Genomic DNA, 27,175 nt, shown 5'->3' with positions numbered 1-27,175 from the left:
CAGAAGTCTCTTTCAGAACACTTGAATTACAATATGCTGAAAGGTTATTATGGATTTTTTGCCCAATGATGCCTAAAATATTCTGCCTACTGCTGCTTTAACAAAAATTGGAATTCACTGCAGAGCTGTTATCTACGAGATGTCAGTTATTTTATCTCGCCACTTCATCATGCCGTTGCTCAGCTGACTCGATCTGAATCTCCTCCCAGCAGCACCTGTTCTGCCGCTCTGCTCTCACCTGCGATCTGTGTACACCACGTGTACACAGGTAGTGACCCAGATCACTTCATGCATGATAAGACCTCAAGTCAAAACATTAGGTGCGGCGCCTTCTCAAACACATATTTGAGTAAGACTTTACAGTACTCTATGCTTTTTTCCCCTACTGTTTACTGGGATTATAGCACCACAAACTTCGGCAGTCACGTCTTTGCTGTGAGGACTGCACAGTGTCTGTTACTGAAATCTATTGAAAGGCTAGACGGAGCTGCGTCTCTTAAACACCCTGAACGGGGAGAAAATGCGTAGGCCCGTTGTTATGGAGCTTATGCTCGAGCACTGGCGCGGACTGCAAACGCAGCCTGATGATCCGGGCTCCATGTAGTGAGGACAGCTACTGTTCTGCTGCATGTAGGCATCGGAGAACGTGAGCTCCTGAGGGATCATGGTGGGTATGGAGCCCTGCAGCTTCTCCTTGCTCCTGTACCACAAGCAGGAGCATATAGTCTGGAAATGCAGCACCTCGGTGTAGACGCCTTTTAAATCTCTAGCCTTTGTGGCGTCGTCTGCTACGGGTGTGGACGAGGTCGAGGCTGAGATCGGTAGCAGGCGAGCCACCTCTCCTCTGGGCTTGCCGACGGACATCAGGGCCCTCTGCTTGGCGTCCCTGCGCTCGTCCTCGGTGTTCATGGTCAGGAAGCGGAGCACCACCAGGTTCAGGAACGCCCCAATCACCGTCAGGCCCATCAGGATGTAGACGAAGCAGAAGGCCACGTACCGAGGGTCGTTCTGCAGCGCGTCGTCCCTCTGCAGGGCCACGTAGTCTCCGAACCCGATGGTGGTGAGCGTGATGAAGCAGTAGTAGTAGGCGTGGAGGAAGCTCCATCCCTCGCAGTGGGAGAACGCCACGGCCCCCACGCACAGGGTGCTCATGCAGGAGAAGAAGCCCACCGTCACCATGTTTGCCATGGAGACCTCGGTGTGACGCATTCCCAGGCACTTCTTGGCTTGGTGCAGCAGGTACCTGACGAACGTGTTGATCCGCTCACCCAGGCTCTGGAACATGACCAGGGTGAGCGGGATCCCCAGGAGGGCGTAGAACATGCAGAACACTTTTCCTGAGTCGGTGCTGGGCGCCGCATGGCCGTAACCTGCAGGAGGAGACATCACAGTTTTTACACCTCAGACAGACGGTCTGTTATATGCTGTCAGAAAAGCTGTGATGTGGCGAAGCAGTTTGACACGAGCTCCTATAATAAAATGATTATTTTAAAGTTGTTGATTGAATTAATTCCACAGGAAACCAACACACACACACTCCCACGACATCCTCCCGTTAATGAAAAAACCCAATCACACTATCCAGCCTGACTTTAATGTTGTGAATTAACAGCTATTTATTTATAACTCCCACGCTGTTGTCAGCTGAGACGTTGTAGGCGCTGGAAATAAATCACTTTCCTCACCTAAATTACCCTGAAGTGGCCGTAGAGATGCCCTTGTTGTTTCAGTGTTTTAGCGACTAGAGAAGCTGTTTCTGTTTTACAATGACACATAAATTACACCTGATGTTTTAGAGGAACAGTGTGTAACATTTCGGGGATCTATTAGCAGAAATGGATTATAATATTCATAACTATGTTTCAATCACCTGAAACTAAGGATTGTTTTCGTCAGCTTAGAATGAGCCCTTCATATCTACATAGGGAGCAGGTCCTCTTCACGGAGTCCTACATGTTGCTCTGCCATGTTTCTACAGTAGCCCAAAACAGACAAACCGAACACTGGCTCTAGAGAGAGCCTTAACGTTTTTTTCGTTACCTGAAGGCCACCGTAGTTCTCTGACACGCTTGTGAAACTGCAGTAACGTGAGCCGCAGAGTGCAAAACCGTGGTACCGCCACCCGCCGTTGCTCCTAAAGTAGTGTTATTATGGTAAGGATGGCCTCTGAGTGAGGTGAACAGCGTTACTACGGTTTTGCACTCAGCGGTTCACGTTATCGCAGTCTTGGAAAGGGAGGAGTGAGCGGAGAGGCAGTTGGTTGCAATCTGCAACCACACCACTAGATGCCGCCAAATCCTACACACTGTCCCTTTAAAAGTTGATTCTGATATTTGAGTCAGTATTCTCAGATTTGACTGTTTAAAGAGTAACTAAACTCAAGAGTTTTGGGCTGAAGTGCCTCTACCCTGGAAATTCAAAAAAAGCCTCTAGAATGTGGAAAAAGGCGGGCTAAGACACGGCCAGTCACTCCTCCGTGACGTGACCTGAAGCCGCCCTCCTCAAGCAACTTGATAATGCCTGGTCACATAATGACCCCTTAAGGTTAAACTCTGCCGATCCTCAACAGGCTCTGCGCCACCGCAGCGTAGGCAGCACATGCAGACAAACAGCGCCTGGAGCTCTTTTACCAGCAGGTGGGCGAGGAGCCCCAGCAAAGGAGCGCCGTTCATCTGCATGCACCGCTCGCGCTGCAGTACAGAGGGAAAAGGCAGAAGAATTGGCAGCAATCCTGTAAATAGCGAAGCTGTTCGTACCATTATTTTATATTCATGTAATAAACATACAAATGTCAATTAGACGGTAATCTGCATGAGATATAAAGAAAAACAAATAGAAATTGGTTACAATAATCATCCGCTTATAGTGATCAATTTGACCCGGACAGACGTGAAGCGGTTTCCACCGAACTCCACAGTCTGACGTTGGTTTTATCGGAGGAGGTGGGGTTTGGGGGATTGGTTGATGGTGAAGGCTGTCACCATGCCGTCACCTGCCACCAGATCAGCCAACAGCAAAATCCAACTGCAATAGCTGGGTTTCAACCAGTAGAGGGCAGTCACGATGCATATTTATTACACAATATGTACAGTGGTGTAGTGGAGGGTATACGCAGGTATAAGGATCTTCTATTTTCTGGTATTTTACAGTATACCCACCTATCAGCCCAAAAGCCATTAGAATATACAGGAGTACACCCACTTCCTCCTCTGTAACTAACTACCCATCTACCCAGTACACCCACCTCATCAACGACCACTACACCACTGAACATGTAGAATTCAAACACTTGCTTTGAATGCCAAGATTTGGACCTGAATCCATCAACAACACTATTAAATACCCATATATACTATATATATACTGTATATATACATACATACATAGTGTTTTGGCTGAAAACAAATGGTTTGGGGGTTTAGTTACACTTTAAAGAAAGAAAGAACAAGAAATTAAAGATTTTTTGTCCCACCAATGTTATATTCCTGGTATTGTATTTATTCATTTATTCAACCAGGAAAGCCTCATTGTTATAAAGTTATTCTAATAAATAATTTTTTGAGGGTGTTTTGGTGAAGAAAGGCACCAAAAACAACGAGTTACAGACAAACAACATAAGACAAAATCAAAGTAATGTGAAGGATTTCATCCTAGAAACAGCCTCTTAAAATAGCCCAGGAGCTAAAATCATATAAAATAACTAAAATCAATGCAAAACAATGACTTAATGAGACTAAATGAGTGGATCATTATGGACAGGTCTTGAAACAGGATTCATTTAAGGAGATAAAATCTACATAAAGTATATTTGAACAGTTAAATGGATATAAAAAATGTGAAGAAAAACAACCTTTTCAGTTGCTAGTCAGAAATCCATTAGAAGTGTTGGTTTGGCTCACATGGGGGTAATATGTAGTTTGTGTCTCTCCTGTTATTACCACTCGAGTCACGCAACTAAGCCTCCAATTATCTGAAAAATAAATATCTAAAACCTTTACTGCTGTTGTGATGATATTTCCAAAATCCTCAAAGAGTCTTTTAACCCTCTGGATGAAACAAATATTCTGTTTGCTGCACGAGAAAAATATTTGGACAAATATAAGTGAAATATTGGTTCATGTGGTACTAACTGAGCGAGGAGTTATCATTTCCGGGCACCATCTTTGAATCCCAAATGTATGTAAAGTATGTAATACATGTTTTGCAATACATATATTTTAAATAATAAAAACGATATAAAAAGTATAGATTGTACACGAGAAGAAACAAACCAGTAAGGGGTCGAGAGACATCACATCAAAGACAAAATTGCCTTTTGCATTGATTGTTTTTATAAGGTAAAGTAAAAGTGCAAAAGTATTAGCATCAAAATATATTTAAAGTACCAAAAGTTATCATGATGCAGAATTGCTCGTTACAGAATAATGTGTTATATTATTGGATTATAATTGTCAATGCATTAATGTGTACATTACTGGTAATTGTAGAGCTAATTTTTATTATTTTATATTGCATACTCCTGGGCTTGTGAATTCCCCCCAGGGATCAAAAATGTTTTATCTTAACCAATAATATTACATCAGAATTTATTTGTTTTATTAATTTATTCTAAGTACAGGGATCAATAAAGATTTATCTTAATTTATTTATTGATTATATTTTTTATCTTATTTTTTAAATTAATTAATTAATTGATTATATTTTGTATTATTTATCTCAATCTGCAAATAAACTAGAAACAAAAGTACAATATTTGCCTCTTAAATGTAGTGGAGTATAAGTATAAAGTAGCAGACAATGAAAATACTCAGTACTACTACAGTACTATAAAACTTAAATACAGGGGTCAATAAAGTTTTATCTTTATTTATTATAATTTTTTTTATCTTATTTATATTTTATTATATTTTTTGATTATGTGTGGTATTATCAATCTCAATCTGCAATTTAACAAGTAACTAAAGTACAATATTTGCCTCTGAAATGTAGTGGAGTAGTACTCAAGTACTAGAGTACCTACAATTGTGCTTAAGTACAGGGATCAATAACATTTTAACTTAATTTATTTGTTGATTATATATTTGTATCTTCATTTATTTGTTGATTATATTTTTTATCTTCATTTATTTGTTGATTATATATATATTATCTTTATTTATTGTCTTAATATATCTGTTGATTATATGTTGTATTATTAATCTCCAGCAGCAAAGTAACTAAAATGCATTATTTGCCTCCAGTGGAGTAGAAGTATAAAGTAGCAGAAAATGAAAAATACTCAAATACAGATGTAGAAGTACCTCAAAAAGTAGAGTAGGCTACTTGAGTACATGTACTTCGTTACTTTGCACCACTCCACTGCTCACATGTAACACTAATGAGATGCACAAACTGAGGTAACATCCTGTCTGCAGCTCTGCACTGAGCATCTTCAAAAGCTGCTTTAATTAATGTGTTTAATGAATAAACTTAACCAGCTCACCTATGGTGGTAATCACAGTGATGGCGAAGTAAAAGGAGCCAGCAAACTTCCACTGGACTCCAGCTTTGTGCGGTTTGAGCTGCAGGACTGTGTGCTCCAGCTCCTCGAAGTTCTCTTTGGTTAAGTTGTATTTGCGCATGAGTTCGTACTTCCTGGCGTCCAGCTTCCTCTTGTGGCTCTTCTCCTGTCTGGACTCCAGAGTCTCGAACACGGCCGCTCCGACCACCAGGTAGGTGAGGATGCTGATGATGAGGGCGAGAGTCCGGGCGTTTTGTCTCTTCATGGTAATCTGGAGACAGACAGAGAGCTGAGAGAGGCGACCTTCTCCTGGCTCACTCCGGATCCAACAGAGAGGAAGGAGGAGACTTCTGGAGCTGTTCTCTCAGCACCACCCCCACATCACAGTTGGGTTGCTACTGTATTTGGACTATTTGTCACCGACTTATATTTAGATTCTGCAGAAAAAGAAACACCGGGTAATCCCACAGACCCATCAAAAAGAAAATTGACTTTTGCATTGATTGTTTTTATAAAGTAAAAGTGCAAAAGTATTAGCATCAAAATAATAATAATAAAATAAATAAGATTTATCTTAATTTATTTATTGATTATATTTTTTATCTTATTTTTAAAATTAATTAATTAATTGATTATATTTTGTATTATTTATCTCAATGTGCAAAGTAACTAGTAACTAAAGTATAATATTTGCCTCTTAAATGTAATGGAGTAGAAGTATAAATTAGCAAAAAATGAAAATACTCAAGTACAAATACCTCAAAATTGTGCTTAAGTACAGGGATCAATAAAGATATCTCAAAGTAATTATATCTATCTTATTTCTTTTCTTAATTTATTTGTTGAATATATATTTTTTATCTTAATTTATTTGTTGATTATATTCTTTTATTATATATATATATATATATATATATATATATATATATATATTTTGACCTCAGATTCATTATATTTTTCTAATCTTATTTTTTGTATTAATACATTTGTTGAATATATTTTTTCTATCTTATTTACTTCATGTATTTATTGATTATATTTTTTTGTAAATATATTTGTTGAATATTTTTCTAGCTTATTTTTGTCTTAATTTATTTGTTTAATATATATTTGTTATCTTAAGTTGTTGATTATATATGTTTATCTTAATTTATTTGTTGATTGTATATATTTTATCTTAATTTTTTTCTTAATTTATTTGTTGATTGTATTTTGTGTTAGTAATCTCAGTCTGCAAAGTAACTAGTAACTAAAGTACAATATTTGCCTCTTAAATGTAGTCCAGTAGAAGTATAAATAAGCAGAAAATTAAATACTCAAGTACTACTACAGTACTATAAGTACTTCAAAATTGTGCTTTAGTACAGGGATTGTGAATTCCCCCTGGGATCAAAAATATTTTATCTTAACCAATAATATTACATCAGAATTTATTTGTTTTATTAATTTATTTAAGTACAGGGATCAATAAAGATATGAGACTTGGAGGTGTTCTCTCAGCACCACCCCCACATCACAGTTGGGTTGCTACTGTATTTGGACTATTTGTCACCGACTTATATTTAGATTCTGCAGAAAAAAACACCGGAAAGACCCATCAAACCATCAAAGAGAAAATTGCCTTTTGCATTGATTGTTTTTATAAGGTAAAGTAAAAGTGCAAAGCATCAAAATATATTTAAAGGTCCCATATTATAAAAAAGTGTTGTTTTTTATTATAAAGCAGGCTTGAGTCCTATATAAATACTATGAAAGTATCGAAACGCTCAATCCTCAGGGAATAAACACAGCCCGTAATCAGAAACTGTGCGTTTGAAACAAGCTGTCGGGATTTCTGTCCATTTGTGATGTCACAAATATACAATATTTAGACCCTTTACACAGATTTAAACGTTAACATTCTAAATGTTTCCCGGTTTATTCCTGGTTGCAGTGTATGTGAATGACATCAGCTGACAGGAAGTACATATGGACCCAAGCTGTTGCTTAGCAACGCAATTCTGTTGCAATTTCGTCAAAATGCGCTAAAACGGAGCGTTTCAGACAGAGGGTAAATACAGGCATATTCAGGCCGACAGTACGAGGAGAATAAAGTTTTTTTTTAAGATAACACAAGTAAACATGTTCTAGTAGAAACACAAAATACAAGTATGAACCTGAAAATGAACACGATATAGGACCTTTAAAGTACCAAAAGTTATCATGATGCAGAATGGCTAATTTCAGAATAATGTGTTATATTATTGGATTATAATTGTCAATGCATTAATGTGTACATTACTGGTAATTGTGGCGCTAATTTTAATTATTTTATTTTGCCTACTTCTGGGCTTGTGAATTCCCCCCAGGGATCAAAACATTTTTTTATCTTAACCAATAATATCACATCAGAATTTATTTGTTTTATTAATTTATTTCTAAGTACAGGGATCAATAAAGATTTATCTTAATTTATTTGTTGATTATATTTTTTTATTTTCTTTTTTATATAAATGTATTTGTTCATTATATTTTTTTATTTAATTTTTATCTTAATTTATTTGTTGACTATATTTTGTATTATTTATCTCAATCTGCAAAGTAACTAGTAACTTAAGTACAATGTTTGCCTCTGAAATGTAGGGGAGTATAAAGTAGCAGAAAATGAAAAGTAGCAGAAAATATTCAAGTACACGTACCTCAAAATTGCACTTACTACAGGGATCAATAAAGATTTATCTTAATTTATTTGTTGATTATATTTTTTATGTCTTCTTTTTTATCTTAATTTATTTGTTTATTTATGTATTTTTTTCTTCATTTATTTATTGATTATATTTTTGAGACGGAGCTGTTCTCTCAGCACCACCCCCACATCACAGTTGGGTTGCTACTGTATTTGGACTATTTGTAGAAAAGAAACAACAGGTAGTCCCACAGACTGTCAGCAAAACAATGTGCTCACTTTCCAGGTTGGTTTTTACGCGCCAACACACACACGCACCTTTCCTACCTGAGGCCAAAATAAACCAGTTTTTCTCCCCAAAATGTGACACGCTGAGCCTCCAAACAACTAGTCCCCTAACATCGCCAAATAATAAAGACTGGTGTGTGTATATGATTCACGGGTTCATTGTCCAGTGGCTATTTAAACAGAGTGGCTCTACTGGCTTCACAAGTTGTCTGGCAACCTAATGATAACCATCGTTTTCCCTGAGCAAATATTTAAAAGCCACATCCCTTTTAAAGGCAGGTGAGCAGGTGGCAGGATTCTTCAGCTCCAACACGCAACCTTTGTCACACACACACAGAGAAAACAAAGGAGTAGGATTATTTAAAAAGAAAAGGAAAAAGAAGGACAATGTACCAAATATTTGAGATATTATACATAAAGTTTAATATCAGAGGGTTAAACTGTCTTCAATTTCTTTTCTGCCTGAATGTTAAAGGATCACTACGATGATTTTAATCATGAGGTTGTAGCTATTAATGTCTTCTGTGTCTCTGAAGGAGCCTTTGATTTTGAAAAAAAATAAACCTGATGATGTCATAGTGATGTCATCAGGGTTATTTGGGTTTTCGACTACACATTTATTTATAACAGAAGTATAAACAGTATAGAAGCAAAGAGACAAAACCATGGTGTTTTTTTTGGATTGTACAATTGACTTTCACTTCTTGGCAATATATGTTCTTTGGCATTACAGAGGGGAGGTGCTGAGTTTGAAAGTCTATTGAGTTGCATTATGGGAAATGTAGGAGCCAGTGTTTTTTGGCGCTTGACTCATACTAGAGGCTGCACATCGGGATCTCAGAGGCTCTGGCGGCTTCAATTTCTTTTTAAATACAACATGGCTTCTTTAAGAGTAAGAGCACGGTCACAAATGCGAGAATTTGCTGTTTGTTTCCAATTTATGTTTTTACAAATTTAATATGCCTTGGGTTTTGGACTGTTGGTTGGACAAAACAAGCAACATAAAGACATGACGTAATAATCGAAAAATTATCAATACATGAATCAATAAGAAAAATAATCATAAGTAGCAGTTCTATGAGGCATTCATTAAATAAATCTAAATTAAACCACTTCTTTTTGGTATATTAATAAAACTGCAAAAAACTACAATTTTTGATCGTTTATCATAACATAATGTAATTTGTTCATACAGTATATGAGGAACACACTAGCGTTCTATGTTTGAATGTTTTAATGGGGATAAACAGCACACTGGAGATGTTTGAGTGCTACAAAGAAAAAAACAAAATGATGCTTTTCAAGCAAAAGTTAAACCGATAAAATAAAACCCATGGAGGTACTTGTACACAGATCAGCTTCATGCTTTTCTGGGTCTTTAAAAATCAGGTGTGGCTGCAATTACATCACACTTCAATTAAAAAAAGCATAGCTGAACGGGGCCTTCATGAGGTAAGTGGGAGAGATCTTCAGCTCTCTGAGGTTTTCTACAAGGCCTCAAACTCATCAATCCTCTGCTTGGTGTTGCCCATACGGATCTGACGCAGGGTCTTGTACTTGTCGCGGCCGACTCTGACGTTCTCGTCGTGGAGCATGTCGTTCTGGGTCTTCTTCTTGTCGTCTCGGGCTTCTGCCAGCTCTGAGCTCAGGGCCTGTGGAGGGAAGACATTTCACTTATTAAACCAGAGTTTTACAATATATCCACTTTACAAGAGAGACATTTAGATTAGTCTCACATTGGTACATTTCTTCCAGTTGTTTCCAGTACACTACAAGACTTTCATTAACTACTTCTCTATCAGTTAATGATTTCCTCAAATGTCCCAGAATGAATTTTTTCAGAATGACTCACTCAGTTTTCCAGAGAATAAGCTTCCTCTTGTAACTCTATACTTGGTACTCAGCTGTGGGTCCCGTGTGAGGTTTAACAGTTGCAACACAACCTGTCTGGTGGCTGCAATACTTCCTGGTCGACTAACAGAAAATTCTCTTTCACAAGTTAGATAACTGAAAACTGAGGAACTCGTAGGCGTGTTTTTGGATCTCACATTTCAGAGATACAAACAGCACTGCTTGTGAATTTTCCTGGGAATGTCTCCACAGACACCCAGTTCATAATACAGCAACTGCAAAGGCTTTCATCAGTCAAGGATCAAGGAAGTTTTTATTGTCATTCCAGAACATGTTTGTATATGAAATGGGACGAAATATAGTACTTAGGTCCCGCAATAAGAAAGCACTAATATACAATAATAATTTAAAAAGCAATAAAAATCAACTATAACAAATAAAACACATAATAAATAGTCAAAAATACATAATAAATAGTCATAAATAGTAAAAAGTGACGTAAGTCTGAGGGGAGAACATTTAGCCAAATGGCCTCAATTGCACTTGTCAAATGCACCGTAAGCAGCATTGTGCCTTAAGTGGCAGCATAATAACAACAGTACAGCAGTAGCAGAGTGAGCCGTGAGGCGACAGATAGTGACTTAAAGGGCGGGTCCATTATTTTTTGAGGTTTTTATATCATTCTGTAGCTTCCCAGTGATGTTCCTTCTGTATTCAAATCCAAACATTCAAATTTTGGTCCAAGTATGTATTTTTTTTAGCGTCAAAATGCTTTTTTCCCAAACCCTTCTAAAAACTTTTACCCACGTGACCTGACATAGGTTTCTGCATGATGACACTACAAGTTACATAGCCTATATTCTTATCCACAATTACCTAAAGTACTCTAATGCCAGTTAGCAGGCTCCCAGTTTGGAGAAGCAGACAGGATTACCAGCACAGAAGCAAAGCATTGTACTACTGTGTGGACGCCACGTTAGTTCGGATCCGAAAGTCACACAATAACACACACAAACTAACCGATCGAGGCAACGGTAGACCAGCAACTCCAGTGTTCTGTGAGGTACAATTACTGTTTCTTTGAATGGAGTCTGGTGGCTTTGAATAGAGCAATGTAATAGCTTCAGTTCCCCTTTGGAAAGGGCTGTCTGACAGCGAGGTAAAGCGGTGAAAATATTCTAAATAAAGCGTACACTTAAACTGATATTGATTTTTTTTAGGTGGCTAAAATATGCTTTTCTGTTGCTCCCGTCCACGGCCGCTTTACCTGACCATCAGACAGCTTTTTTTATATTGCTCAATTGAAATACATCAGACTCCATTCACAAAAACAGTCATTTTACCTCGCAGAACGCGGGAATATTATGTTACATACACCTTGTAACTCTATACTTGTTACTCGGCTGTAGGTCTCATATGAGGATTAACAGTCAAAACACAACCTGTCTGCAATACTTCCTGGTTGACTGACAGTCTGTCTGATTATTTTTTCTTTGTTTGTTTGATTGTTGAGTATCCGTGCAAAATGCTGAGGACAGATGGAGGCCTTATCTCTTTGTTTCCCGTTAGTCCTTAGATAACTAAAAACATTTTAAGCTACTAAACATTTGTATTTTCTATATATTTCTCTACATTTAGCCACATATGTGTAGGAATATGAAAAATATATCATAGAGTTACAAAACTGGACCTAAGAATATAAGGAACATAACCAGTTTTTAAAGATATACAGTAGTTGAAGTGTTTTGGTATGTCTGTTTTTTCCCCCAAATTTTAATTAAAATAATTGTATCACTTACTATCATGGTTTAATATACTACTTACACAAGTGTGATGTGTGCATTTTTCCAAGAGATATAACAATTTAGCTAAACTGTGATTGACCAGTTTGAACAGCTCTTTCTTAAGGATGTAGCAAAACTACAAGAAATATGTAAAAAAATAAAAGCAGCTGAAATTAGCTCGTTATATTTGGGTTGTATCCTGGGACCCTGAACTCACCTTCAGCTGCTTCTGCAGGCGCTGGTTCTTCTCGGCCTCGGTGAGTCGCTCTTCCTCCTGGTGGTGGTCGTTGATGTCCGCCGTCGGCAGCTCGGCGCTGTAGGTGCTATTCTCTTCACTGTGCTCGTGGTCACTCTCGCTGTCCGAGGAGGAGGAGGAGGAGGAGGAGGAAGCAGGAGCTATGACAGGAGCTACGACAGGAGCTACGACAGGAGCTGAGTTAGCAGAGCTCATCACATTGTGCAGCTCCTCCTTCGTCTTGATCAGGTTCTCCTCCACTTCCATAACCTGGGATGAAGAGGAGAGGTTTAGTTTACACGTGTTAAGTATCAGTATGACTCTGACCAGTTTATGGACAAATGAAACTAGCAGGCAGAGCTGGACTCTGATCTCAGGTCTTAATTTCGCTTTTGAAAAACAGTTTTATGACGACTTGGACCTGTCTTCATCTTTTCCATTAATGGATGTTGGTTTGATTTATTTATTCAAGAAGGACTGAGGATATACAAGCCGTTTTTATGATATGTACATGAAACAAAGCAGCGTATGCCGACAATTTTCACAACACTCTCACTCACAGCTTCATTCCAGATGGCCATGTCATTGTGAAAATATCTGTGTTGGAATGATCAGATGAGATGAAGATAAAAAAACAAAAAGAGCCGTCTGTGTTTTTCCACTTGATTTTTTAATATTTCCCCTTGTTTATATTGTTCCTATTTTTATATTTCCTTCTATTTAAATTGTTCTTATTTTGTTTCACTTTTGCTTTTTTTACTGTGTTGTATCTTGCTTCTTTTTTTTTTACTTCTTGTTTCTGCACTATCCCCTTTGCTGCTGTACACTTCAAATGTCCCCACTGCAGGAATAATAAAGGAATATCTCATCTTATCTTATCTTATAGCTACATACGGAGCGGGTCCTCTTCACGGAGCCGACCGCCATGTTTTCTACAGTAGCCCAGAACGGACAAACCAAACACTGGCTCTAGAGAGGGACATTCACGCTTTCACTTCGGCCACGGTAGTTCTCCTACACGCTTGTCACACAGCAGAAGTTTGAGTTGGTTGCAATCTGCAACTTCACTGCTAGATGACACCAAATCCTACACGCTGCACCTTTAAGTATTAATATAATGCTTATTAATGCTAAATAGAGGGAATTAAAATAAAGTGTTGCACAATTTGCTCTGGCCTTAAATATACCCCATCTTTTTTTTGTACTGACATAAATGATAAAACACACAAGATAAAGAAAAAAAATGCATATTGCATAGGTGACATAAAAAAAGAAGCTTGTGATCACAAAAAAAAACAAACAGCTGAAGAGGTGACAGGAAATAGTATGTTCTGACATTTTCCTGGTAATTCTGTAAAGGTACATCATTTGATCGCGTGTTGGGAACTCACCTTGCTGTGCCATGTCTCAGCCTCTTCCTCCTTCACTCTCTTGATCTCCTCCAGCAGAGAGATCTTGGCGCTGTACTCGGCCAGCTCTGCGGCCTGAGGGAGGAGGCACAAACCGACATTGTCGTTAAAAAGCCCAAGAACAGACACCTGATTACCTCGGTAACCTCAATTACCTTGACGCGGCGCCATTTTATGAATGGATAAACAAAAAAAAAAAACCCACGACTGGATTAACCATTTATCTGATAATTAGTTAGTTAATAGTTGTTTGATAATAGTTTAAACGTGAAGTGAATAAATAAATGTAGTACTTCTAATTCCAATGAATTTACCTGACAGCTGTACTGACTTTACACATTTAGAGGAATAGTGTGTAACATTTAGGGGGATCTATTGGTAGAAATGGAATAAAAAACAAACTCTGTTAACTTTTCCTGCTTGGACCGGAGTCGATATTGTTACTCGCTCCCGTCGACGCCGCTCTCTCTCTCTTGCTCCCACTCACTTCCCACGTACACACACACTCTACGCACTGGCTCTGCTCCTAATGTCTCTAGAGAGGGCCATTAGCGTTTTCATGTCTGCCACCGCACTCTCCAACACGCCTGGCACACGGGAGAAGCTTCAGTTGGTTGCAATCTCCTCACCTCACCGCTAGATACCACCAGATCCTACACACTGGACCTTTAACTTCCAATAAGCTCATAAAATATTATAAAAACATAAAAGTGGCCTTGTTTCAGCTCAATGACCTAATGAGTATTTGACATTTTCTAAAGAGTTTTAAAGTGAGAGAGAGTCTCAAAGAATTTTCTCACACTGCAAGAGAAACTAAATCCCAGTTAAGCAGGAAAATCCCCCAAACCAAAGGATGCATTAGTGCAAACTGCTATCAAAACAGTTAATATGTGTTTATCCTGAATGTAGGAGCTTTGTATGTGTAATGAGTGTTTTTCTATCACGACTTTTTCTCACGTGAAGGATTTGAGCACTTCTTGCACCGTGTACTCACCAGCTGCTCCTGGCTCCTGATCTGGTCCTCAGCTTGCCTGGCCAGCTCCTCCTTGGCTATTATGGCCTCCATCCTCTCAGCCTCCAGCCGGGCCGCCTCCTGCTCCACCCTCCTCCTCTCCTCCTCCAGCCTCACGGCCCTGTCCAGCTGCTCCTGAAGCTCTACAGGACAAAGTCAGCGAACACACAAGAAAATTATTCTATGCGGTGAAAAAATTCACTACTCGGATTTTTGCGGCATTCTGGTGCAATTATAAATCTGTGAAATAATACATTTGTATTACTAAAGGCAGTGGTTCATGACCTTTTTGGCCTATGGACTCTTAAAATGAACCAGGATCTACTTGTGACCCGTCATGATAAGAGTTGTGAGCAGTGAGTGACTTTCTTCTTCTCAGGTTGTTGTTAAATTTGAATGATTTTTAAAGTCCTAAGGAAGTAAAAAATGCAGTATTTCACAAGAAAAAAAAAAGCGTGAAAAGTCAGAAAAAAAGAAATGATATTAGATTTTTTATCATCTGAGGAACCTTTTTGATTTTTCAGGGACCTATTTTGGGACACCTAGGTTGTTTAGACCCAATTTCTGCACAATATTATTTCTTACCTTTTTTTCCTCTAACTTTGAACGTAGGTGATGTAGTTTTTGATATACGTGATGATGAATATAACATAATGTTTATAAATAAAATATGTTTGATATTTAAAAAAATGTTTTTTGTATTACTGTTTTTATGTACTTTATTGCATTGGTAATAGTTTGTGGATGTTTTATCACCCGGGGTTTTTTGGATGAACTACACCTGCCATCATAGCGCTTGTTTGCCTATCGTTGTGCATGATGTATAAATATGGGGTGTGGTTTCCACTTTTCAAACATTCTGACCTGACGAAGATCCAAGTAGTGGCATGGAGTAGTCAAGTCAAACTTTATTTATATAGCATGTTTAAAACTAAACTTGACTAAAGTGCTGAACATGTACATAATAAAAATGTATACAAAGCAAGCAACAATAAGAACAGAGTTAAATCAATAAACATAATGTGCACATAACAGCAGTGAAAGAAGATAAAGTTAATCAAAGGTCAGCGAGAAGAGGTGAGACTTCAGCAGCAACTTAAATGATTCTGTGGTCTGAGCTGTTTCAATATGAAAAGGTAAATTCTTGCAAAGTCTCAGTCGCCTCTGTTTTTCAGTCTAGTTCTGGGGACGTTACCTTTTTCCTTATTGACGCTGTATTGATAGCCTTGCACCTACGTGATGTGCGTATAATTACTCTTCTTCAACACCTAGATTGGTTGGAAATCTTTGATTTAAAGCATATGAGCAAGAGTGTTTCCCAAATCAGACCATCTTGCAGCTTGTGACTGTTTTTTGAGCATTTTCTTCGTCTGCTGAATTCAAGTTGCTGCCATTTTCTAGTGCAGGAAGCTGCATCCTCTTTTGTTTTATAGTAACACTCAATTACATATTGCTTCTGTTTCACAACTGAGAACACCAAAAATAGAATAAATTTGTTTATAAAAATTTAAAAACTCAAAATCAGTCTCCCCATTCATTGTCTATGGAGCAGCTCCAGACATTATACCCTATGACATCACAAGTTTGAGACTTACTTCTCAGCAGTGACATAGCCTATTTGTCGCTTAAAATGTTTTCAGATCTTGGTGGATTGTTTAGACGGAATAACAGGAAGTTCATGTGCAGGCCACCATGTTGTTTCCTGTTTGAAACGGCGAGCAGAAAAACAGGGACCAATCATTCAACGAGAGGGTACGTCACCGCTTGAACGGCCAATTGAGTGGAGCAGCGTGTCCCCAAGTGTCCTCGCCGGACCTGGTGGACATGTACCGCTGGATTTAACATTATAGACATGACCACTGACTATTTATATAACAATTTAGCCACAAATTCACAGACTGACCGTACACGGTCCAGACATATATGTCTTGTTAATGTAAAAACTGAGATGTATTTCAAGCAAATAAACAGAAGGGGGCAGTAAAGCCATTTTGCGTGTTTAGGTTTGAAATGTACAATACAACACAACATAAATTATAATGTTGATTTACTTTGTGTTTTTTTCCTGTAGCATAATATGATCAAGAGTTAAATGTCCAGTGTGTAGGATCTGGCGGTTTCTAGCGGTGAGGTGAGGAGATTACAACCAACTGGTGGCCAAAGCAAAAACGCTAATTGCCCTCTCTAGAGCCATTTGGAGCAGAGACAGTGCGTAGAGCGTGTGTGAAGGTGGGAAGTGAGTGGTGAAGCAAGAGAGAAAGAGAGAGTTGCGGCGACGGGAGCCGGTAACGTTATCAACACCGGTCCAAGAAGGAAAAGTTAAGTGTTTGGTTTGTCCGTTCTGGGCTACTGTAGAAACATGCCGGAGCAACATGGCGGACTCCGTGAAGAGGACTCGCTCCCTATGTAGATATGAAGGGCTCATTTTAAGGTAACGAAAACACAACAATTCTTATTATCAGGTGATTATACACTAATGAAAACATACTTATTAATATTATAATACATTTCTGCCAATAGATCCCCCAAATTGTTACACACTGGTCCTTTAAGTGTCTCTGTCTCACCTCTCTCTGCTCTCTTGGTTGTCTCTTCAAACTGGTAGAGCTTCATCATCAGGTCCTGCTTTTCTCTCTCCATCTGCTCCTTCTCTTTCTCGATGGCCTCCCTCTTCTTCTTCTCACTCTCCAGCTGATCCCTGCAGAACACGAGAACAAAAGGCTGATCATACATATTAAACACAGCCTGAAAATTCAAATGCTACTGCTGAGAGACCATGACAGTAACACAAGTGACTTTTTAACTTGATAACCCTTCCCCCGCTCTATACCGCTCCATCTTTTTGTGCAGCCTCTCCTCTTTGGCCTGAGCCTTCATCTGCTGAACCTCGATGGTGTCGGTGTGGCGGCGGCGCATGTACAGCTCATGGTTGCCCATGCACAGCTGCAGGATGCGTTTGTTGACTCGCAGTCGGGGAGCGTAGAATATGAAATCCTTGAGGGAAAGAAAACATCATGTCAAGGTCTGTATAGTTGGGGTTATATTTATTAATTAGGGCTGTCAATCGATTAAAATACTTAATCGCAAATTAATTGCACATTTTTTATCTGATCGAGTATTTAATACTCTTATCAGCATGGGAGTGAGCCACAATGCTTTCTTTATGCAAAAGTATATACATATTTATTATTGGAAATCAATTAACAACACAAAACAATGACAAATATTGTCCAGAAACCCTCACAGGTACTGCATTTAGCATAACAAATATGCTCAAATCATAACATGGCAAACTGCAGCCCAACAGACAACAACAGCTGTCAGTGTCAGCGTTGTTTAACCTCCTTGCTGACAAACCGGTATGACATGGTTGGTACCAATGAATTCCTTAGATTTTTTAGTTTCATATGATGCAAGTGACTTTACTTAAATCTATAAAAGTGAGCTTGCTACACCCTCTGAAAGATTGATTGCGTTAATACATTAAAGAAATTAGTAGCGTTTACGTTAATGCGTTAACTCTCTCACTAAAATTTTTAAATCAAAGTTTATTCCACATTTATTTGACAAAAAAACTTCCTCAAGGTTTATATTTAATTTCCTTCATATCAAGGATGTGATTATGAATGAAAGGTATATTTTGTTAGTAGTATTTGAATTTAAACTTAAAATGTGCCAGAGTTTATTGTGTTTGCACGGATACTAGTCAAAGTACATACAAGTTTAACTAAAATGATTTCATACGTGCATTTTCAATAAGATTACTTTAATCCCATTCTTTTTCTGTAAACGTGCACCACATTCATGTTGCTTCATGGTGCAAGTCTGCATCTAACTTATCTTTACGCATTTACACACACGTGAGATGCTACTGAGGATTGAAGACTTGTAAAATACTTACAGGAGCTTTCTTATCTATGGGCTTGATGATGAATTTCTTGTCGTTGAAAGAAATGTTTCTAATTTCACTCCACGGGAATCCAATCTTTGGAGACAGCCTGGAGGATGGAGACAAATGGGTGATCAGACAAACTCAACTTGATGTTTAAAAAGTTGGAGTTTTGTTTTTTATAGAATCTTCACAGACAGAAAACTCTTTTCACTGAACACTGGAGCAAAATGCCAGTGTTCAAGTTGTAGTAGAATCAAGAGAATTCGGTCAATGGCCTCTTAAAAACAACAGCCATGCGGTCAACTGTTATTTAAAACTTGACTGGCTGGAAGGGAAGGTAGCAGAGGTCGATGACTGCTCGTGTGTTGCCCTCCCTTCTATAACTGTATGTCATCAAATCAATAAACATTACACTTATGATGATAAGAGATATGTTAATAAGTATGACATAACCAGTGAATTAAGTCACTGATTCAGTGACTTACTTGTCGTCCTTCTCATAGATGTTCAGTCCCAGAGCGTCGACTCCCAGCCACAGGTCTGAGCCCTTCTTGTTCTTGATCTCAAAGAAGTTCACGCCATACATTTCCAGGTCCTGAGAGATCTTCAGGTACTCAAGCATGGCCTCTTCCCTGTTCAGGTCAAACAGACAGGTGGAAACATGGAAGAATACACACAGATTTCATCAGTTTATGATCTAATTTTCTATTCAATTAATTAATTTATCTTTTACTCAAATAGTTGAGACAAAAGAGTTAATTCTTTTCAGGTTCTCTGACTAACACCATAAGTAGGGTTGGCTTCCTATAACCAGCTCTATTTAGATCTTAATCCAAGTTGGTAAAATACACAAATTTATCATTGAATTGGTCATCTTCTCTCTTTTTTTAACTTGCAAAGTGACATTTACAACACATGCATTGTATGTAGTCAGTTAGTTGAATAGCAAATATTTAATATGTCTGGGAAATTTGGATTTTTTTGTTCTTTGCATGCCAGTCTTTTTGTTTTTGTTGTTAAGTATTAACCTTTTGATATTTACAAATGTCTAAAGCAAAGGTACACATTCACTAAATAGATTCAATACTGCATTTCTACTTGCAATGTTTTAATTCACCAAATTATCTTTTGTTATTAAATCAATTACTACGTCAACCTGCACATCACTCTTTGCCTCTACCCAGAGACTGCAGATGCAAATTTACACTTATCTATATCTGGTGTAATAAATAAATGTGTTCTTGCTTAATAAACAAAAAGTCAAAAAATATAACAGATACATTTGAATTACGTAAAATGTTATCAAACCCCGACCTTTAAAGTGAGAGGATTTAACTTTTGTGCAATGGCAGGCAGAAGTGGCAACTACAGGATAAGGACACATTGAATTGAGTGTTTACTTTTTGTTTTAAGTCAAATAAAGGTTCACCGAAGTGTTAATATTAACACAAGTAGAGAAGAGTCAGAAAGTCAGCAAACTGACTGAGTAATAAAGCAACATCTGTCTAATCTACTGGTCATACCAGACCAAGTGAGGCTGTTTTATTCTATACGAAAAGGTGACAGAAAATTAACCAACGGGAAGCCTTTTGGATCGACAAATTACAGGTTACTAAACACCCAGGCCTAAATGAGGACCTAGATTTTACTGCTTTTCTGTAAACATTTATTTGTCTTTGTAAGCGTTTATTTGTTCTCTGTGTAACCATTTCATTACATGCCATTGTTTGTATTTACTATGTTGCTCGTTAATTCAGCTATGATAAATATTGTGGGACAAATGACGCCATCTACTGGGGATTTTATATGTCTACACCCTCTCGAGGCCAAGTGGAAGATTCCTGTTGGTGGAATACCATTATAAAATGTCCACTTGTTCCATGAGATCTGTTTGACTCCCTGAGGAGGGCTTGTTGCTGAAACACCATGACAATAAAGGCAAGCAAACTTTATATGAGTCCAGGAAGCGCTCCAACCCAAACATTTTTTGAGGCTGATTATTGCCCATGAATTCAACTTTTCATTTGAGTTATTCCTTCTTTAAAAAGTTACATAGTCTTGCTTTAAAATTAATATAAATACACGGAAGAGTCATTTTTCAGGAGGAGTCTTTATCACTTACTTCAGCATCGATCTGTGCTCCTCATGCCAAACCTGGATCCTCTCCTCCCACTGTTCCTTGGACAGCTTGTGTTGTACCAGCACTCTGAGGGGAGAGACCAGTTATCAGCAACCCACTGATGAAAATGTAAACAGTCTGTGTGTACCTACAGAGCTAAATCAAACACATGCCGCATTGTCGTGTCTTGTAATATCTCTTGTTGCCAATTGGGAGTATGTAATAGTACATGGGTTCAGAATGGAGTCATTGAGGGAGCTATCCAACAAAAATTGCTTCTCAGACATAAAACAGTGCTTTCATACAATTGGTGCTTCATTAACTAATTTCACATATAGTTAAAGTCTGGAGAGCTCATACAAAAGGTTCTGCAGGGATTACACCATCACTCCTCTGTTTCATCATCTATCACAGAGCTATAAACATGTCAGACATATCCTGTTTTGAACGGCTTCATTACTTTGTGTTTCTTGAATATCTATATTAATTGATCAATATATTTATTACCAATTCCACACATAGTTTTTAAGCGTATAGATTGTTTTTTAGCGGTGTGATTAACAGTGTTTTTTTCTCTCTACTCCAATTTATTGGATGTTTGTTTGCTGCTGCATTCATTGCACTTTCAGGGATTGAAATGTTTTGTTTTTTTTCCCGTGCAGAAAAGTAAATACCAAAGAAATGAAAACCAGCTACAACACAGCTCACAGATTCTCTGACCAACTCACACTCACTTCTTGGGCAGTAGGCGCTCGGAGGACAGGTAGCCTGGCTGAAGCGCAGACTTGTCTTGCTCTCCGTACTTGGCCTGGACGGCGTAAGAGGCCAGCAGCACAGCGGACTCTGGAGGGCAGTAGATCTCTTCCCCCAGAATGTCCTCCTTCACCTGAAGGAAGAAAAGCCTCCGGGTGACGTCCTGGATCAGCTCCTCGGACACATCCTCCGGGTAAAACTTGGCCCTCAGCTTGAACAGCAGGGGAGTCTCCTTCCTCACATCCTGGACCATCACCTGAGCAGAGCAGATGTGATAAGAGAGTACAGCACATCATCGAAATAAAGTATGAATAGAGAAGAAAAAAAGTGAAAGAATTCCATCAGGGTACAGTAGAAAATAAAGTAGAGTATGATAATATAGAGTAGAATATAGTACAATGGAGTGTAATAGGATACAACTGACTGAAACATGGTACAGTTGAGTAGAGGGAAGCAGGATAGAGTAGGTAGAATACAGTTAAATGTGGGAGTTGTGACTATATTAGAATAAATAAGAGTTGGATTTAGTACAGTACAGAAGCCAATACACATTAAGATGTAAAGAATATCTTGGAATAAAATAGAGTAGAGCAGCTATTCCCAATTATAGGGTTTTGCAGGAGTTGCCAGGAGGTAGGTTAAAACACTCTTTATTGTCCCCACCCCACCAAACTGGGTCAGTTGTAACACCTGAACATCACGTGCTGCAGTTGAGAGTTTGTGAAAAAACACTTAGCAAGCAAGCAGGGAGGTTGAAATAGATAGTTGAAAGTCATAAAATGGCTTTGGTAGAAATACAAAAGCTAACTTGAACCTTGAACCTAATGTAAAAAAAATGTAAAAGAAACCAAACCTAAACATGAACAATTCCAGGATCACTATGCAACAATATCAACTTTTATATAAGTAATAGTATTAAATAACTTCCAGTTTAATCCATTCAAATGAACACATTTGGTGTCGATGAAGGGTACTTTAACTAATCGGATAGGGCTGTTGGGTGCAGACAAAAAAAGATTGTGAACCAATGCAGTAGAGTATGGTAAAAGAGAGCAGAAGGCAGTAAAAGCAGAACAGAGTGGAGTAGAGAAAATGTAGAATAGAGTATAGTTAAAACAATAAAGTAAGATTAAGTTCATTCATTATTATTAGAATATTTTAGGATATAATTAAGTACAATGGATTAGCCAGTAAGATAAAGTTAAAGAATATATTAGAGTACAATATAGTAAAGTAGAATATGGTACAATTACTGTGAGAAGAGCACGATAAAGCAGAGTAGAGAAACACAGCAGGTTACCAGACGAGTATGATGAAGAAGAACAAAACAATGTGTCAGTTATCATCACACTCACTCAGTGAAACCACATATTTACCTTCTTGTCAGAGTTCAGCCAGGTGAGGAATCCTTTGGCGTCGACAAACTGCAGCCCAAAATACCAAATCTCACGCAGTCCGATGGTCCTGGCAACCTTAGACACAAAGAGAGAGATGGACACATGATAACAGAGGAAATATAATGAATCTCCACCTCCTCTTCTTCTTCACTTCTAATATTCTGCTCCTGAAGAAACAACCTTTGGTCAAGATGTGATTTACAGAACATTATGCACAGACTGTGCATCAGTCTCACTTATGATAATATCACTCTGAACAACTACAACAGTAGCTGAGGTAGTAAATACACTTTAAAGCCTCAGGACCCCATTAACACAGAGCTGCCTCCCTTTCAGGTACAAAGGTTTAGGTAATTAATTACACAGTAAGCTCCAGGTGAAGTGAGGTGGTGATGTCACCTTTCAGTACAAGTTATTGATAATTTAGCTTGTGGGTGAGTGGAGTGCATTAATAAGTAAACTGTTCAGGCACTGAGGAGGCCGCCTCATTGTTTGAGCATTTTTTTGTTTTCTAACAGGGTTTTAAAGGGTTTCATAAGACAGACAGCATGAAGAGAGGCATGAAATCATCCATCTGAAGTTAAAAACATGACTTTGACAGAAAGTCAACATAATTGGAGTTTTGTGGATTTCACTTGACAACAGAAATGTGTAATTAGTTGCACGTACTGTTCACCTTTCTACAGATAAAATGCATTTTATTCAAATCATTTCAACTATAATACCACCAGGATACATTTAAATAAAGTAGAAGTAAATAAATAATTCAAATATGGGGATGTCTGGAACTGCCTGGGAGTGCTATTCCTCTACCTGATTTTTAAAAAAACTGCCCTCTGCTCTTTGATATAATAACACTAGTGGCAGAAAGTACATGGACTCAAGTACTGTACTTGAATTTTGAGGTACTTTTAATACTTCTACTCCACTACACTTCAGAGGGAAATATTGTGCTCCACTACATTTATCTGACAGCTTTAGTTACTTTGCTGACGAAGATTTTCCATTCAAAACATTTGACCACCTTATAAAAGATGCATTGTTATGGATTAAGCTACATATTAATGCAGCAGCAACAATAATCCAATAATATAATAACAGTATAGTGATGACAGAGGCCATTTGTCTGCATAACAAATATTTTAAGTTCTGATACTTTGAGTATAATACAGTTGCTGATAATACTTCTGTGTGTTTATATACAGTAAGTACGATTTTGAATGCAGGACTTTTACCTGTAATGAGGTATTTTTACACTGTTGTATTTCTACTTTTACTAAAGTAAAATATCAGAATGCTTCTTCCTCTACTGAAAATAACAGCATAAGGTTGGTTGTACTGACTGACTTACTACAATCAGATACTTTGCTGGTAAAGTTTATGGTTAGACATAAACAGAACTTCAGCTATACTTTATGTTCAAGAAAACTGAAACCAATGACACTAAAGTTCCCAACTAAGACAACTATGATAAATCCTATAAATTTGTGTAAACTCCTCTGATACTTTTCATATATTAACATACAGACCTGGTCAAAGAGCTGCTTCCCTGTGGTGTTGGGCTGGAAGGAAAACTCCAGCTCTGCGTCCATTGTGGTGACGCGAACGTTGACCTGCAGCAAAAAAGGGTCATTAAGTCACGTGATACACATAAACTTCTTATTTCCATTCAGTTCAAGCATTTAGCTGTTTTCACTGAAAATCTGAATCCGTCAACCCTGCATTTCCCATACTTTTTCTGTAAACCCACATCTTTAATTTTGCAGAAATATTTTGTCTTAATTTGGGCACATTATGAAACATAGTAAAATGCATACATAATAAAGTCAGTAGTAATTATTCCCTTAATGTGGAGCTGTGAAGTTGGTCGTTCATAAACCATAATTGCTCACTATCTCATTAGACTTTGGACTACCCTTACAAGGTGCCACAAGGTTGAACATACGCAGATTAAAATATCAAAATACTCCCTGCTTGCCAAGTTGCCTTTAGACTTTACCACTGCTAGTACAATCAACCACTTTTGTAACAGCAATTAAACTGGCACATAAATCTGACTGTCTAGAATGGATTTCCGAAAAGAAAATAAGGGTAGTTCTTAATATTTTTCACAAAAGCACGACAAACATATGACAACTGCATGACCCCGACCTGCAGGCCAAATTGGGCTTGTAGCAGTTACACAATCATTTTATGAAGTTACACTAGAGCACACCCCAGGTGTCATAAAGATAAACCCACTGAAACTTAGGCAACAAAAACTGGAACATCAATTTATGAAACCTCCATTGTGTTTCTCAACTGTTTCCATGATCACATACGTAAGATAACTGACGTCCTGCTGATGCTTTCTTATCACAGTTGAAATCGCCATTATGAAGCAGCAATTAATTTCAATCAATCAATTTTAGAGTTTGTTTTTTTACATGTTTGTACTTTTTGGTATCTACAAAACTTTTACTTTACTGCTTAACTATTCAAATGTAAGCCGGGAATTCAGCATTTTCCAGATCAACACAAGCAATACCTGCTACCATGACTCATGAATGTGTTTGATTTCAAGTTAGTTTAACGTCAGTCAAATGGAGCCAGACGTCAGCATGACCTCTTAAGAGAGGCTTTCTCCTTGGAGAGTCAATATACGCACAGAACTGCAGTCGTAATGCACAGGCCGGCCTTTCTTATCAGTTCTCCTACAGACTGATGCTGAATACTTAAGTAACTCTTGCCGAGGGCATTTAGGACTTACAGCAAATAAATGCATAAGAGTTCCTATTGTTTTGGATAGTAAATTGATTATTGCTGACTGTCATACAAAATCAAGGAAGGGAGAATAAAGCAGTTAAACCATAGTCATGAGTTGTTGGTAAAAGTCACTCTTGACATTTACAAATCACTACAGTGTCACGAAAGGTAGTTACCATGATTATTATCAAGTATGCACGATCACACAGGCAACATAAGGCCCAGTTCTAGCCATTAAGTAGCATTTTAGTAGCATAGTTTCTGCCAGGAATGTGTGCAGCATGGGTCAAACTCTACATTTGGTTAATGAATAAATGCCAAGAAAGAAAGGTGCCTCTTGGAAATTACTCCCAAGCTTGAACAGCTTGATGTGACTAAAACTTTGAAAAATATACATGATTGACCCTTGAATTTGTTTTATGATCAATGGTCTTTCTCCGCAAGTATTTAGACATAAACATTTCAACAGATAAATCTATAAACCCACCACCTCCCTTTCATACTTGGACCAGGAAGAGACATTTCAGTGACGCATTTAATTATCTTGTCAACAAAATCATGAGAGTCTTACTGTTTTGGGCATCTTGGCTATGGTTGGTGGACGAGCTACAGCAGAAGAAAACGTTTCCCAGGCTGACCGAGGCTGCAGTGGCCGACTCACAGCAGAATCTCCACCTGATAAAGAAGGCAGCTCCGCTCTCGCTGGCTGACTCAAGGGCAGGGCTTGTGTCCTTTGAACTCGGCTGTAGATCACTCACAGTGAGGTGGGAGGTTCAACTTGGTTACTATCACACAAAAATGACAGACTTACCTCCAGTGTGACCACCCGGCAGGGAAAGACGCACAGCTCCACCTAAAGACAATCACCTCTCTCAGCACCGGAACTGATGACCTTTGATCGGACCATGCGAGGCTATATAGGCCCGAAGGTACTATTTATGTTGCCTGTTTGGAGGTGACATGAGTGAGTCATGAGCTGTCATAAAAAGATCACATCAAGATAACATCCCGACGGGAGGCTGTGGTAAAACTCAAGTGAAACAAATTCTTGAGAAGTTTGAGATTTACAGACTTTAATGATAAATGTACAAAAACAAAATCAGGCAGAAAACAAATAGACTGATTCTGATCATGTAAACATTCACAGAGCTGCAGATTCAGTCGTTATTAATTAATTCAGTTCATTTATTCAATTAAATTATTATTCATTATTAATTACATAAATATTCTACATGGCAATAATGAAAACATTTTATACTAAAATATAGAGCTGAAGCAATTAATGGAAAAGTCAATTGACAGAAAATTCTGACAACAATTAGTCATTTATCAAGCAACAAGGCCAAATACCTTTTGGTTCCAGCTTCTCAAATGTGTAAATTTTCTGATTTTTCCCCAACATTTAATTACTGTAAGTTTTATATTTTGGGGGTTTGGACAAAACAAGAGACAATTGAAGACAGTACCACAAGTTCTGGGAAACGTGGTAGGCGCTGTTATAGACTGCATGATTAAGCGATTCATT

The 27,175-nt window shown here is 38.0% G+C and overlaps 2 protein-coding genes across 5 annotated transcripts; both read right to left on the bottom strand.

The window, feature by feature from the left end:
• Positions 1-6,034, bottom strand: kcnk3b (potassium channel, subfamily K, member 3b). The gene is made up of 2 exons (XM_037796327.1): positions 5,483-6,034; positions 1-1,370 (listed from the first exon to the last, which is right to left on the bottom strand). The coding sequence occupies exons 1-2, from the start codon at positions 5,763-5,765 to the stop codon at positions 478-480; spliced, it is 1,176 nt and encodes a 391-aa protein (XP_037652255.1). The 5' UTR covers positions 5,766-6,034; the 3' UTR covers positions 1-477.
• A 3,345-nt stretch (positions 6,035-9,379) lies between these two features.
• On the bottom strand, positions 9,380-27,053 carry ezra (ezrin a). Of its 4 annotated transcripts, none has more exons than XM_037746921.1 (15): positions 27,001-27,053; positions 26,462-26,595; positions 26,222-26,393; positions 24,435-24,518; positions 22,885-22,980; positions 21,490-21,764; positions 20,759-20,842; positions 19,122-19,268; positions 18,646-18,742; positions 17,575-17,738; positions 17,312-17,442; positions 14,727-14,887; positions 13,715-13,807; positions 12,306-12,593; positions 9,380-10,105 (listed from the first exon to the last, which is right to left on the bottom strand). In XM_037746921.1, exons 3-15 carry the CDS (start codon positions 26,231-26,233, stop codon positions 9,941-9,943), a joined length of 1,797 nt encoding a protein of 598 aa, XP_037602849.1. In that variant the 5' UTR covers positions 26,234-26,393; positions 26,462-26,595; positions 27,001-27,053; the 3' UTR covers positions 9,380-9,940. The 4 variants fall into 4 exon arrangements, with proteins under 4 accessions (XP_037602849.1, XP_037602851.1, XP_037602850.1 ...); XM_037746923.1 differs by having other exon boundaries at positions 26,222-26,435; positions 26,518-26,595; positions 27,001-27,040; XM_037746922.1 differs by having other exon boundaries at positions 26,222-26,595.
• Between the last annotated feature and the right edge of the window lie 122 nt (positions 27,054-27,175).

This window comes from Sebastes umbrosus, chromosome 16 (genome assembly GCF_015220745.1).
Source record: "Sebastes umbrosus isolate fSebUmb1 chromosome 16, fSebUmb1.pri, whole genome shotgun sequence".
In the NCBI taxonomy this organism is placed as follows: domain Eukaryota; kingdom Metazoa; phylum Chordata; class Actinopteri; order Perciformes; family Sebastidae; genus Sebastes; species Sebastes umbrosus.
Note: the sequence above shows the minus strand (reverse complement) of the source record. Positions and strands in the feature narration are given on the sequence as shown.